Here is a 14,207-nt window from a genome sequence, read left to right as displayed (position 1 = left end):
GTTTTGAAGGCCTCCTGGAGTAAGAAATAAATCTTTAACAATTTGACCTCAAACCGGTTCCAGAAATATTACTTACCATCTGTAAGACAGACAGCGTCATGGCTGTCGACAGATCTGTCATGCGTCTGTGATCACGTGACACGTACAAGACGTCGAAAAAAAAGTAAAGAGAAAATTCTTACATTTCAGAGCCATTTTCCCATCCTTGATGGTGAAGTATGGGTGTTCATTTTTTGTCTATTTTGTCCAAGATTATGGGCAATGTTGTCTTTGTTGGTCTCAGATTAAATTAGCTTAGAATTAGATTGTATAGTTGATTTTATAACCGCAATACTCTCTTATAGCAATGTCTGCAAGGTCCTCTTTTATGGTTTCCGAGTGCCCATATTATAGAGGTTCGGATCTTAGTCGGATCTAGCCGACTGACCACCGGCCATAAAGAGCTATTTAATTAGGGATTCAGTGTATCTTAGGTTCAATATTTATTCAATTCCTTCAAATGTTTTAGAATCTTTTTATTACTGAATCATCGTACAGAAGAATATACAAAAACGAACTGAAAATAAAAATTTAACCAAGGATAAAATTGAAACTGATTCTTTGATTCAACCAACCCTCTCTTTAATATCTGTCCACAACATGTTAAAAATCTAATTTCAATTGAATGTTTCAAATTTTTGTTTATTTCTTGTCATTCAGCCTCGTTACAGGCTTGATTAAATCATCCGGTTGTTAAATGCTTATTACTTAGGGAGAAATTCATTTCAATATAGGACAACGGCATGCAATATACTTTTGATGGATTAACTGATTAAACATACCAATGACGAATTGCTCCTAAGAGGGAAATTTATACCAATGACGAATTGCTCCTAAGAGGGAAATTTATAATTATTATTTTGAACTAAACTACAAAAAAAATTATTCAGTTTTCCTGGAGCGTTTTAAACTTAATTGATAATTGACTTCAGACAATTCACGTCAGTGCTTGGTCACATAGATGTGCACAAAATACCGTGGTCTTGGTAAGTCCTCGCGTTCAGCCGCGCAAGTGAATTTGTCAGACTTTAAATAGAAAAATCAAACGTAAGCTTCTCTACTAATTTTGTAACGAATTTGCCTGTGTTTTCTCTCTTTTTAATTCCTTTTAACACTGCAATTTTCTTTGAATGTTTCGTTGCAGCTACAAGATCAGACCATGGACGGCACCCCAAAACAAGATCAATCCATCGGCTGCAAATTAAACTGCAAACCCGCTTGTCGATCACTCAATCATTCTCGTTTAGAGAAAGAGTTTAATCTTAAAGGTTTTACTGATAAGCAAAGATACTGATGTCAAAGATAAATTCGGATCAAGGATAAAAGTATTTTACCTTTTCGTCCTATTAGACTAGTAGATCTTTCCTTGGAATGAGTGCCGGAGACAAATGACTAACTTTGTTGATTATTCGTAAAAATTTGCTGCTTACTAGAGTGTCGGAGTTAGTCTCTGACACTACTGCCAGTCTTGTTTTTACAGAAGGCAATGAATTGATATCTGGCGCGCCGTGACTATAAAACTGCCAAAAAAACCCTATGTTGGGATTAACTGAATGTAACATTAAATTAGACCTTCAGCTGACTCTTAATTGATGTAAAATGAACGCTGTTTTGGAGTGTTTCTTTTTTCCTTTGATAATAACAATTACTAAGGTAAATCGTTCTAGGCTGTTCCTTTCGCCAACATGCAGTCTCGGTTAATTTACGTATTTATTTGTAAAATTGTGAAAGGTTTGAACCCAGGAGTCATTTCAAAAGTAGGTTGAGTTTGATCGTCCGGGTGAACGTAGTCCTGAATAGAACTGTTGTTGTTGACAGTGACTGACGTTTCGACAACCTGTGCGGTAGTCATCTTCAGAGTCAAAGTGAGTTGTATCACGTCAACTCACTTTTACTATTTTCGATATTAAAAAGATATTCAAATTCCAGAGAAGTAGCCGCAAGCTCTCTTTCCTTTTCCGGTCCCGCCACCAGAGCGCCCCGGAGAGCTTGCTCGCAGGCCTATAGAGTACTAAAGTGATGACGTCATAAAAATTAAATTTCTGAAATTATGGGATTTGTCAGGATATTCTGAAAGAACAATGTCCAAGAGGCCTACTTGCCAAAAATGAGCATTTCGCGGCAAATTGTCTCTGAGATCGTAGCCCAGTTATACTCAGAAAACTCCATACAAACCCTTCTAATTTTTTTTTGGGTCGACCCAAAAAAAATTTAGAAGGGTTTGTATGGAGTTTTGTAAGCATAACTGGGCTACGATCTCAGGGACAAATTGCCCCCAAATGCTCATTTTTGGCAAGTAGGCCTCTTGGACATTGTTCTTTCAGAATATCCTGACAAATCCCATAATTTCAGAAATTTCATTTTTATGACGTCACACTTTAGTACTCTATTGGCGCTTTTATTGTGATCCAAAAATTTTGCTACCATGGTAACGTGACGTCACTCTTCTCCTTTCTATAGTCGCGCGAGATTTGAGCGAAATCAGTTCCAAACCCTTTTGGAATGATTTTGCTCTTAATTCTATCCGTCAAGGAGTGATTTCAGGAGGTGATATAGGCTGAAAGTAGTATTCAGTTGATCCTAAAATCCATAAAATCAAAAGAAATGTCTACGCATAACTCCACATTCAGACTTTTGTAAACTCCTGCTACAGTGGAACCTCGACATAACGAAGGATTGGCAAAATTTGCTCGCTATAACGAGGCTTCGTTATATCGAGGTCCTTTTTCATATATTTTGCTATTAGCCTATTACTGGGGTACTAAAGAAATTCGTTCCTTATACTGAGGACTTCGTTATAAAGAGGTTTGTTATGTTGAGGCTCCAGTGTAACTTCTTGTGACAAAGCTAGTTGACCATTTAGTTCCAGGTTTCATCAAGTCCCAAATTTTTATGTCGTCCGTTTAGCTGCATATATAGGTTATTCTTAGTAGGAAGAATAAAGGCTTTATTTTTTAACTGAAATCGAAAACGCCTATGAGCTACTTTACCTGTAACATTTTCTACAATTTTACGCGCTTTGTGGAAACACGTTCATGTCCACTTGCGCCTGCGATCATGCCGTACCCATATATAAACCTCTCTTAAAAAAAAAAAAAGAGAAGCCCCATCGCGAGTTACTAAATATGGTGATAAAGAGTAGTTATCAAGTAGATATCAATGATAGACAAAGACAATCCAAGAGAGTAATCAAAGCTCTAGAAGGGGGAGGGGGGACATAAACGGAGGGGTTTATATCCGAGGGAGGCCTCATTTTGGAAATAGGAAAAGTGCCTTGAAACAAGCTACAGCAGTCGGTGATTAATTTTTGAGCTTTAAATTGTCATAATAAATCGAATTCATGTCAATACGAGCTAGAGGGGGGCTTATAATCGAGTGCATTTTTGTGTCTACAGGTGGATGGCCCGAAACCAGGGGTTGGAGTGGGGGGGGGGGGGGGGGGGCGTACAAACGGTAGCTTACGGTTTTGTGCTGCAGCAACTTCTGAATAGTTAATTAGCTTTATAGTCGAATAGTCGAAACCAGTTACTGAACCAAACAATATACTGATAATATGCCGTTGTTTTCTTCCTATTTTTATCCTACACAACTACAGCTAATAATATTCATATCCATAAAACTCTCTATGTATATTCTTCCCATTCAGCTGAAGATGACATGAGCGTGTGGTAAGATCTGAAGTGACTAAGTCGTGGTTTCATACCTTTACTTCCCTTTTTTACAAGCAAAAACAATTTAGTTCAAAAACAACATAAAGGATACCGTAAAATTCTGAAAATAAGCCCCGGGGCTTATATTTTTCAAAGACCCTTTTTGGAGGGGCTTATCTACGGAGGGAAATTTGCGTTTCAAAATCGATTGGGCTAATCTTATAGTTGGAAGGAAATTTACCGTTTTTGCTTTGTTTTACTTTGTATTTGAGGGTAATTTCCAATTACAAGCGCCCGGGAGGCTTATATTTGGAGGGGCGATTTAACGGAGGGTTTATTGCGTTACGAGTCTGGGGGACTTATCTTTGGAGGGGCTTATTTTCGGAATTTTACGGTAATTTGAAGGGTTTAATATTAGTTTCTTAAGGGCTTTTTTTCCTACAATAGCAACCTTTGAATTGACGTATTCTTGACGGTTTGTTCCCCAAGACTATTTGCTGTCTACTCTAAGGTACATTGTCATGTTACGTAATAACTCCTAAAACAGAATAGTCAAAAATTAACTTAACCCTTTACGTCCCAATATAAACTACAAATTTTCCAATCCGATCTCCATACTTTTCCTTAACAAAATCAGTTGAGATAATTGATAGAAGATCAAAGAACTTTCCGTTAAGTGATCATGTTATCAATTCTCATACACTGTCAGGGTTCGTACTCTTTTGAGTTCTTCAAATTTTATGACTTTTTCCATGACCTTTTCTAGCCTTCCATGACCATTACGTTTAGCTGTCGCTTTCGAAAATTTTCAAAACTTTACTTGTTTTAGCATATTTTTTTGACCTTAACAGTTCAACAAACACTGGTATCCACCAAAATGCGTGTCTCTAGCGCTCTTTAATTACTCCTCTTTATCTTACTTCTTCATCTATAGTAACTAATCTACCCCACAAATCTTTAATTTTCCATGACTTTCAAGGACCGAAAATTAAATTCCATGACTTTCCAGGCCTTGAAAATGAAATTCTTACATTCCACGACTTTCCAGGTTTTCCATGACCTGTATGAACCCTGACCGTTTTTCTTGATTATGTATTGACAGTGTTAGGAGAAGACAGAGATTGATGTTAGTCACTCTTGGGACTTAAATTAAAATAGTTTCTTTCGAGCCTGTGAGCTGCGAGCAAGCTCTCCGGGGTGCTCTGGCGGCGGGGCCGGAAAAGGAAGGAGAGCTTGTAATTACGTCTCTGGAATTTGAATATCTGCATGGAAAAAGTCGATGCGAAATGCTGATTGCCGGAGATGACATTAGTTATGACGTCATTACCCTTGGCACGTGCTTTTTTAAAATGTTTGTTTACATTCGCACTCGTTTCCGCTTCACGCTGATTGGCGGAAATCTGACAGCTCAGTCGACACGGAGCCACAGGGGAATTGGAGGTGGAATTGAAATTCCAGGAAGAGACGTAGTTACAAGCTTTCGTTCCTTTTCCCGCCCCGCCGCTTGAGCGCCCCGGAGAGCTTGCTCGCAGGCTAGTTTCTTTCCTGAGTAATTATCCCTCGAAGAGGTAAAAAATGGTTGTACTGCCGTCATAGAATAGACGCCAGAGGTTTCATCTTCAGGCGAGCGATGCATTTTTCCAACGCAGCGAAATACAAGTGTTGACATTAAACTTTCTTTCATTCCATATCTAAACACTCGTCAACATGGATAGTCAGGGTGTCATAATCAGGAAATAGTTCAAAGCATTTCGGGCACTGCAAGTTGTCCTCTTGAGTGGCCGGGGGATGGGGACCACCGCATTCCACAGCATGTATTTGAAGATTATCAAAGTTAGGAAAATTACGACGGCAGGTTGGGCAAGGCCAGTCTTCCTCTTGGCCGCCCGCAGGGGGATGCACCGGCGGTTGACCGCCCACCTGTCCCCGTCCGGGTGTTTGTTCTCCGGGTTGCATATGAACTTCGGGATTCCTTTGGTTTTCAGGCATATCCACGCCCCCTCGGGACAACAGTGCGGCTGTGAAACCATCAAACCATCCCCGGGGCTGTTGAGGATCCTGTGGACCTGGGACGAAGCTTCCATGTCGCCGCTGCATCTCCTCCATTTGTGAGTGGCCTTGTCGTTCCATCTCGTCGTGAAAGTGTTGGTTTTCTCGCTGAAGGTGTTCGATATGACTACGGAGGCGCAGAATTTCCTCATGTTGTTTTTCTCTCGCTTCTCGTTCAACTTGGAAATCTGAACGGTACACTGAAAGCTGTGGGTGTGGACAAGAAAAAAAAAAATAACAATAATAAAAACCATCAACCGTTATAAAGAGGGAAGAATGTTCTAGGCGTACGCAAGTGGAAAAAACAGGAAAGACTAACAAGTAAAGCACCGGTCTGCCAGGGTTCTATCTAGGATTTATCGTTTGGGGGAGAAGTCTTGAGTGGCCGAAGGCCAAGAGCTTCCTAGCGGGTTCCGGGGACATGCCTCCCGGAAATTTTTTGAAATGAATATGCGCTGAGATGCAATCTGGTGTATTTTGAGACACAACTTTGAGAAATGTTACAGTGGTATTTTATTTTATTCTTTAGTCGTGATCATGCTCCTTGTCATATAGTCTCCTTAGACAGGGAATACGTACTTCATGTGCACTGGATGATTTTTCCAATATAGTTTCTTACTTATATACCGTAATGATAACAATAGCGACCTTAAGATGCGAAGACGGCGACGGCAGAAAAAATGTCGCTGAAAAAGTGAATTCGCGTTCTTTCAATCTTCATCGCGATTACTCCAAGTCACTAACTTTGTCAAATGTAGGCGAACCCTTCTAAAGTTGAATTCCTAAGAACCATATCCAAGTTCAGAAAGAGAGAGGAAATTTCGTCGTCGATTGTGTACTTACTCTGTACATCGTGAAATTAGGTATTTTCACGTCGTAGTCGTGCAGTGACGGCAAAGAAATGTACAAAAAAGCGTGATGCACGAGCAAAATTATTGATTTGCTCATTAAACCTATTGCTTTTGTGGCGTTCCAGTTGCGGTCGCCGTCGTCGGATCTTAAGGTCCCTAATATATTTGGGGAGGGGGGGGGGAGCTGTGTATTTTTTTTCGGAGGGGGGGGGGAAGCTTCTACCCCTCAAATACCGTAGATAGAACCCTGTTTCCCCATTCTCTCCCTGTTGTTCGCTTTATTTTCCGCCCGCACTCCACTGCACACAAAGGCCGTGCTCACATTAGACAACGAGTAGACCCCCATTTTTCCTCAGGGATAGTAGAGCGAGCGAAACGCGAGCGCGCGTGAAAATCACCCCACGCGAGAAAAGGCGACACGCCGCGTGGGGTGATTTTCACGCGCGCTCGCGTTTCGCTCGCTCTACTACCCCTTGAGGAAAAATGGGGGACTACTCGTAGTCTATGCTCACATTATCGCGGATAGCTTTTCCTGGCGACATGAAAATCATAACCGATAGGGCCTCTGTTCACACAGAGGAATGGTGATTTCGGCGCGATTTCTTTAACGGAGCGCTGAGCTTATCTCAAAAGTGGAGCGTCACATATTGGATTCTTGGTTTGCAACCACGTGACAAAGCGGCCATGTTGGGGGTCAATACAATAGAATTTTTCTCGAAGAATTTGCATGAAAATAAAGTTTAGTTCCCAGAGGAGAGAAATGCTTTTGTTCTTGTCCACCAACATGGCCGCCGTGACGTCACGTGCAAACCAGCCATAGGTTCTGTGCTACACGTTGGTGTAGTGTGAACAGGTATTCGGACCGTAGCGGAAGTGAATAAGGGCCTGTTTACATGGAGTGGGGGACCCCGGTCTAGTGGGGTAAGTTTCTTTTGTTTTCACGCTCTGGGGGACACAAAACAAAAGAAACCTACCCGACTAGACCGGGGTCCCCCACTCCATGTAAACAGGCCCTAAGTAGGGGTTAGGACTCAGTGAAATCCATCAAGACGGTGGTAAATACTCAGGAGTAAAGACTGGGATTTAGTTCACCAAACCCTCTCGGCCAACCGTTCCGGCGCCATGTTATCTCCGTCCGCCAAACTGACGTTGACAGATTAATGATTCGTAAACAAAGTAAGGGTTAGGGTTGTTGCTATATATATTCAAATCAAACCAATCGTTGTCAGCAAATCCTCGGTGGTGTAGGGGTTGAAGTAATGCACTACAGAGCCGATGCTCCGAGATCGAATCCTACTCGTGCTCTTTTGAATTTTTTTCCTTAAGAATTGAAGAGACTTAGACTTTTATGAACAGAAATTTCAAGAGACAGAGAAATTTCATGTAAGAAAATTGAAATGTCTTGCGAGAGCCACTGAGAGGAAAATGTCAGTTTGGCGGATGGAAATAAGTGTTGACCCCATGTTCGATGTGTGTGAACGACTTGTTCCAGTTCTGTGTCGTTGCTGTTCATACTGTATCGAATAGCTTGTCGTGTCGGTACCGAAAGATATCTGGTATATTGAGTACATAGTCTGTAAAATTTATAACTTTTAGGATGAATTTTGGTTTCAAGCTTTGTAAAGCGCACTTCAGTTAATTATGAAAAGTAGCCTAATATAAACATTTATACTAAAGACATCCTTAGTTTTTCATTGACTTACCTGATGTTCGAGAATAGGAAACTGTTCCTGTAGTTTATGCAGGTGAAAATTCCTTTCTCTCAATTCACCAAGCTCTTCTTCCCTTATACGAATGTCTTCCTTTAACTTCTGTACATGATCATCTTCCTCTCTCAACTGACCAGTTAGGTTATCGATTTCCGTTTTAGCCGCTCTCTCTTGTTCCTGAAAAATACAGTTATTTATTTCCTGAACTAGGAAACTGGAAAAACAACCGACATCTGGCGATGCCCCCACTGGTCTCCCCGCGAAATGACGTCTGAGAAATAAGTGCAGAAATTCTATACTGATGACGTTACCACTCCCCAGATTTGGGTAGTGCTTCTAATTGGTCGTGCCGCGTGGGAAATGTACCCTTTGGATCGCCCAGCCGTGTCAACTCGGTCACGGCGAGGCAATCAGAGCATGCGCCAGTGCTATTTTAGACAATGAGCATGAGCGAGCGCTGTATAAAAGATCGCTTAAGTTGATTTCGCTGGGAGGCTAACCCTAATTGGGACTAACTTTTGGGGCTGTGGACACGACTCCGTAAAAAAAAAATTTGCCAGTGTCAGCATTGGAATGGTTTTTTTAAATCAAGGGAACCATACCGGTAAAAAATTTTGACCTTCTTCTGATCAGGTCCAAGACTTGCACAATTTGCCGTTCAAAAACTTGCACGTTTCAGCGGGTCCCGTGTAAGCGGAAGGCGGGCCCGTGCAAGTTTTTGACCGTTCAAAAATTGCTCCGCACCAGTGTAAACGGGGTCGCCAACCTAGACGCTAAGCATAGTTCGTGAGCAGGGGGGAGAGGGTTCAGCGCCCGTCGTGGTGGTGGGGAGGTTGGCTCAGTGCAGACCTACCTTGTTATTGTCCAGACTTGTATGGTGGTTATCCAGCAGTTCCTGGTACTCTGCCACAGCCGGGGGGAGAGGGTTCAGGGTGTGTGTGTGTGTGTGTGGGGGGGGGGGGGGGGGGGGGGGCTCAGTGCAGACCTACCTTGTTACTGTCCAGAGTCATGTGGTAGTTCTCCTGCAGTTCCCGGTACTCTGCCACAATGCGCCGATGCTCATGTTGAAGTTTAAGAAATTCTTTCCTACAAAAGTGCAATGTCAAATTAGTTTATAATACTGATGATGCATGTAATGGCAGATTAGGGAGGTACGTCCTGAGGGCTGAGGGCTAAGTTCGTCAACTAATGACTGAGACAAAGTAAGACATTTGACACGAAAGAACCAAACAATCATCTTGTTGGGAGTTGTATCGGTTTTTTTTGTTGTTGTTTCTTTTATTTTAGGCAATCTGTGCCCGGTAGCTGCAAAAAGAACTGAAAAAATTATACGAAAGACGCACAAGGAAGGGGGTTGATAGCAGTCCCCTAAAACATCTCAAATTCTTCTCCTTCTAAGATCAAACGATAGAGCGAAGATTAGGATGCGTACTCCTTCGTCAAAAGCGATAACCTCTGTGATATAAACTAACTCTTCTTCACTGTTAAATGTTATTACTAAATAAATTATGAAATTCCCTGCAACATCAACCTGTTGCCCAGGAGGTCCGTCAAGGTTAATAAGAAATCAAATACTGTCTGTAAACAAGTTTCCAACATCGACTGCGGCTTTACAAGAGAACTGTAATACACAGGTCACCCAAGTGAAAATTAAACTGTATTATTACACAGGGCACCTAGTACATACTCATCTGCTGCGTGCTTTGCACGTATTTTCTGTAATTCCCCTTCACTATTTGACAGTTTCGTTTGAAGGTTTTTGATGATTTCATCTCTCCTCTGTCTCTGGTTTTCACTATCTTGTGTTATTTTATGAAGATGGTCTTGATACATATTTTCCCTAAAGAGAATAAAAGAAGTTAAGTCGCCCGAAAGTTTAATAAAGGGTGTATTCAATATATTTGTTCTTTAACCGAAAATGAGACGAAACAAGCGGGATAAACTTGTAATATATCTCGTTCTTTAAACGAAGATGAGACGAAACACGGGATATATGTGTAATATACCTCGTTCATAAAGCACTGATGAAACGAAACAAGCGCGAAAAAATGCGTAATACATTCCATTCTTTTAAACTTTTTATGCTTTAATGAGACTATAGTCTGAAAGTTCATCCCTCTCTTAGCCCTTTCGGATGACATTCAGGAAACTTCAGACTAATGAGACGAAACAAGCCCGATAAATGTGTAATAGGGATGCTATGACGTTGTTGAGATGAAGAACTTTCGGGTGACACAACTCTTTCGGGCGACATACCGTAAAATTCCGAAAGTAAGCCCCGGGGCTTACATTTTTCAAAGGTCCTTTTTGAGGGGCTTATCTACGGAGGGAAATTTGCGTTTCGAAATCGATTGGGCTAACCTTATAGTTGGAAGTAAATCTACTGTTTTTGCTTTGGTTTACTTTGTATTTGAGGGCAATTTTCTGAGTACAAGGCCCCGGGGGGCCTATATTTGGAGGGGGGATTTAACGGAGGGTTTTTAGCGTTACCGGTTTGGGGGGCTTATATTTGGAGGGGCTTATACATGGAGGGGCTTATTTTCGGAATTTTAATTTTACGGTAACTCTGGTACCAGTCGACATAACTACGTTCAAGATGACTTTCGGGCAACTTGACCGTAAACCGTTGTTCATACTTTACCGGTTAGCTTTTCCTGTAAACATGAAAAGCTATTTGATATAATATACATGCGTCCCCCGCGCGCTTGCTATTTTCCGATTATTACTATTTTATTGGGATACCTAGCAGGAGCCTCTGTGGAGGAGAGAGATAACCTTCTCACACACAACTGGGAGCCATGCCAAGCCGACCATGCAGCCCGACCTTTGTTATATCAACACTACCAATCATCAGCTTACAGCACCAAAAGACAGCTAACAAAACGGTTGATACTGAGCCTTGATACAAGATTAACATACAAGAATAACCCGAACTAGGGCACTACTTGAAATCCTACAACAACCCAAAAAAACACATGGAGAGTGGGTGGGTGGGGAAGGTCAGGCAATGGTGAAAGGCAACAAAACAACTCAACCCTGAAACGCCATGTGACCTGAAGACTCCCCGCACACTCGAACCCATACTCCCAGCCGTGTGTGTGAAAAACTTTTCCGCTTGTTTCGTTCCTCAGCCGGCGGAAAACCACGCATGTGTAGTGTAGACATACTAGCACCTATTGAATACTACTTAGATAAAGAGGAGCTGAATTGATCAACTTACTGTTGCTCCAAGTCCATCTTAAGAGCTTCATTTTCCTGAATAAGCTGAGTGACTTGAGCCTTCAGATGTTCCTCACTAGTTTGAGCTAATGAGATTGCTTCGTTTTTAGAATTTATCTCTTCCTTCAACACAAGAACCTCTTGCTCGTGAGTTTCACTAAGCTCTTTCCTTAAAGATTCTGTCTCTTGCTCTCTGGAACAGTGAAAAATGAAAACCTGTTTAGGCCGACTAGTAAGTCAGTAGTCAATTTGTTACATGTATAGTTGTGGCAAATGGGTAAACTGAAGCAGCCTTAAATTGAAGATGTTGGTATAATTACAGCCTCTCTCAAATGTAATTGGCCTTAAAGTAAAGATAAAGGGAAAGAGTCCTTATTTTATGTCAGTAGCTCAAAATAAACATCTGACTAACAAACCTGAGTCTGATGGTGGAGCTCATTTTACTCCCCCCCCCCCCCCCCCCCCCCCCCCGCCTCCATCAGTGCTTCGTTTTACGGGAATTTAAAACTCAAAAAAGTTACATGGAAAGGAAAGAAGTCGAAAGGATTTTGTTGTCACACCTGTGAATCAAACTCGGGACCTCCCGCACAGAAGGCCGCATACCAACCAACTGTGCTTTTCATTCCTCTTGTGAACAGGTTCCTGGGATCCTGTCATCCCTCCACTCCCCCCCGCCAGCAATGTTGTGGCCAAAAAAGCACTCATTTCCACCCATGGTGCCCAAAATTTAACTTTGTTTGGGGTGGGAGGGAAGGGGTCGCTAGTTTAACTAATACCACGGGAAAGGTTCCATCGCTTTTGACCTCCACTGCACGGCTAATAGAAAACAATTTAAGCCCCAATTATCTGTTGCATGTTTGTTCATGTCCAAGACTTACCCTTTGGCGAGTTCTGTCTTTTGCATCTCACACTCTGTAGCAAGGTTCTCCTTTTCTTGAACCAGTTGAGCAATCTTAGCATTGAGTTGTTCTTCACTTGTCTTGGCTGTTACCACTTCTGTGTTTTTAGTTTGTAATTCTTCCTTCAACAGAAGCACTTCATGTTCATGCGTCTCACTCAGCTGTCTGTTCAATAACTGTGCATCTTCTTCCTGTTTCTGTTTCTCTTGCTCAAGTGCTTCTGTTTTCACTACAGCATCTGCCAGTTGCTTTTGCAGCTCGTCTTTGTCTTTAAGAAGCTGTAGAAATAGAAAGTGTTTGTCAATAATCAACAAAAATCATTTGACCTTGATAAGTTGTACTGTAAAACATGGATTGTTTACGAACCCTTAGCCCTGCACTCCTACAATCATAGACAAAAGTCTTTTGAGAAAAATTTGCATTTGAGTCGCTTATTTTTAATCACACATGCCCAAAAACCTCAGTATCAAACAGTATTCATACATGGTATTAAACAGCACAGAATTAAACAGCATTCATATAGTATGAATTAACACAGTTCTTTACATATTACAGATTATAACATACAGGTTAAGCTTGATGATGAATATGGCAAAAGCTTTCATAAACAAAATTATGCTTATAAATGAAATGCTGCATTTGGGTACACGTGTAACATTATAACTAACTGTAGAAAATGTGTATTAATGTTTTTCATAAAGGGTTTCATTAGAGCAGCTTACAAAAGATACACCACATGTAACAGGGCTTTAACACTAGCCAGATCAAATCAAATGCACTTTTGTTAAAGTTAGTGTTTCATTCTTTGCAAAATGACATATATAAAATTATTTGAAGCAAACCTTTTTATAAGCCTCCTCCTTCTCCAGAACAGCATTTTCCCTGTTAAGAATATCACTCTCACGCTTTTGGTAGTTCCAGAGTTGACTCTTAACTCTCTTAAACTTTTCTTTCAAACCATCACCTCCCGCTGCTCCAAGATCTCCATCTGCACAAGTTTGCTAACAGAGAAGAAAAAAATTAAGTATAAATAAAATACAACAAAAACAAAACTAAAGCAAAATAATCACAAAACAGATTTGAAAGAAATTTTTTGGTCACATGGTACAATATGCAATATTAAAATGAATATTTCATAAATATTTAATAATATTATTAATGGAGACAAAAGAAATTGAGAATATTTGCTTACAAGGATTCCTCCTTTTGCACACATGACATGTAAAGCTTTGCAATCTAAAAATCTGTTAATTACAATTTTGACTTTAATTGCAAGTTTAAAGTTCCGTAAACTTTAAATTTTCAATCATTTAAATTTCTATTCATATTAATTTTTTTAGTCGGTACCTTTCCTTCCTCTACTGTCTTAACCTGAGATTCTTCAGCCTTCATTTTAAACAAATCCCTCTCTTGTGCTAATTTTTCAAGCTGCTTTTTCAAATCCTCATTGTCCCTTTGCTGCGCTCTGAGCTCACTAGTTTTCTTTTCACATTCCTCCTGAGAAGCAGCCATCTTACTGACTGCTTCTTCCAGTTCTGCTTTATCTTTTTCTTGATAACTCTTGAAGAGGGCATTTTCCTGTAAGATACAAGAGACTTTAAAACACCACTAAACTCATGAAAGAAAAAGATTGAGTACTCAGTCAGAGTGTGAAGTACTGTACCGTTTCAAATCCTTACAATGTCAATTAATTATCACTAGTGACAATTTTCTTGTTTCCCTCAAGCGGCCCATCCTGCGTTCTCCCTGTCTTTATACAAGTAGTGTACTTTCTTTATCAGAGATCATTTC

General features: G+C 40.7%; 1 protein-coding gene across 1 annotated transcript in view; it reads right to left on the bottom strand.

Annotated features, from left to right (window-relative positions):
- Positions 1 to 3,582: 3,582 nt before the first annotated feature.
- The window catches only part of LOC140947455 (uncharacterized), a 16,451-nt gene continuing 5,826 nt past the window's right edge, over positions 3,583 to 14,207 (bottom strand). The window contains exons 6-13 of the mRNA XM_073396560.1: positions 13,764 to 13,994; positions 13,259 to 13,417; positions 12,396 to 12,694; positions 11,519 to 11,710; positions 9,986 to 10,138; positions 9,288 to 9,384; positions 8,293 to 8,475; positions 3,583 to 5,945 (exon numbers count right to left, since the gene is read on the bottom strand). Of these exons, the coding sequence (XP_073252661.1) occupies positions 5,370 to 5,945; positions 8,293 to 8,475; positions 9,288 to 9,384; positions 9,986 to 10,138; positions 11,519 to 11,710; positions 12,396 to 12,694; positions 13,259 to 13,417; positions 13,764 to 13,994 (1,890 nt within the window). The 3' untranslated portion in view covers positions 3,583 to 5,369. The remainder of the gene's footprint in view (positions 5,946 to 8,292; positions 8,476 to 9,287; positions 9,385 to 9,985; positions 10,139 to 11,518; positions 11,711 to 12,395; positions 12,695 to 13,258; positions 13,418 to 13,763; positions 13,995 to 14,207) is intronic.

Source organism: Porites lutea, chromosome 9 (assembly GCF_958299795.1).
Source record: "Porites lutea chromosome 9, jaPorLute2.1, whole genome shotgun sequence".
NCBI classification, from domain to species: domain Eukaryota; kingdom Metazoa; phylum Cnidaria; class Anthozoa; order Scleractinia; family Poritidae; genus Porites; species Porites lutea.
The sequence above is the reverse complement of the archived record's forward strand: the minus strand, read 5'-3'. Positions and strand labels throughout refer to the sequence as shown.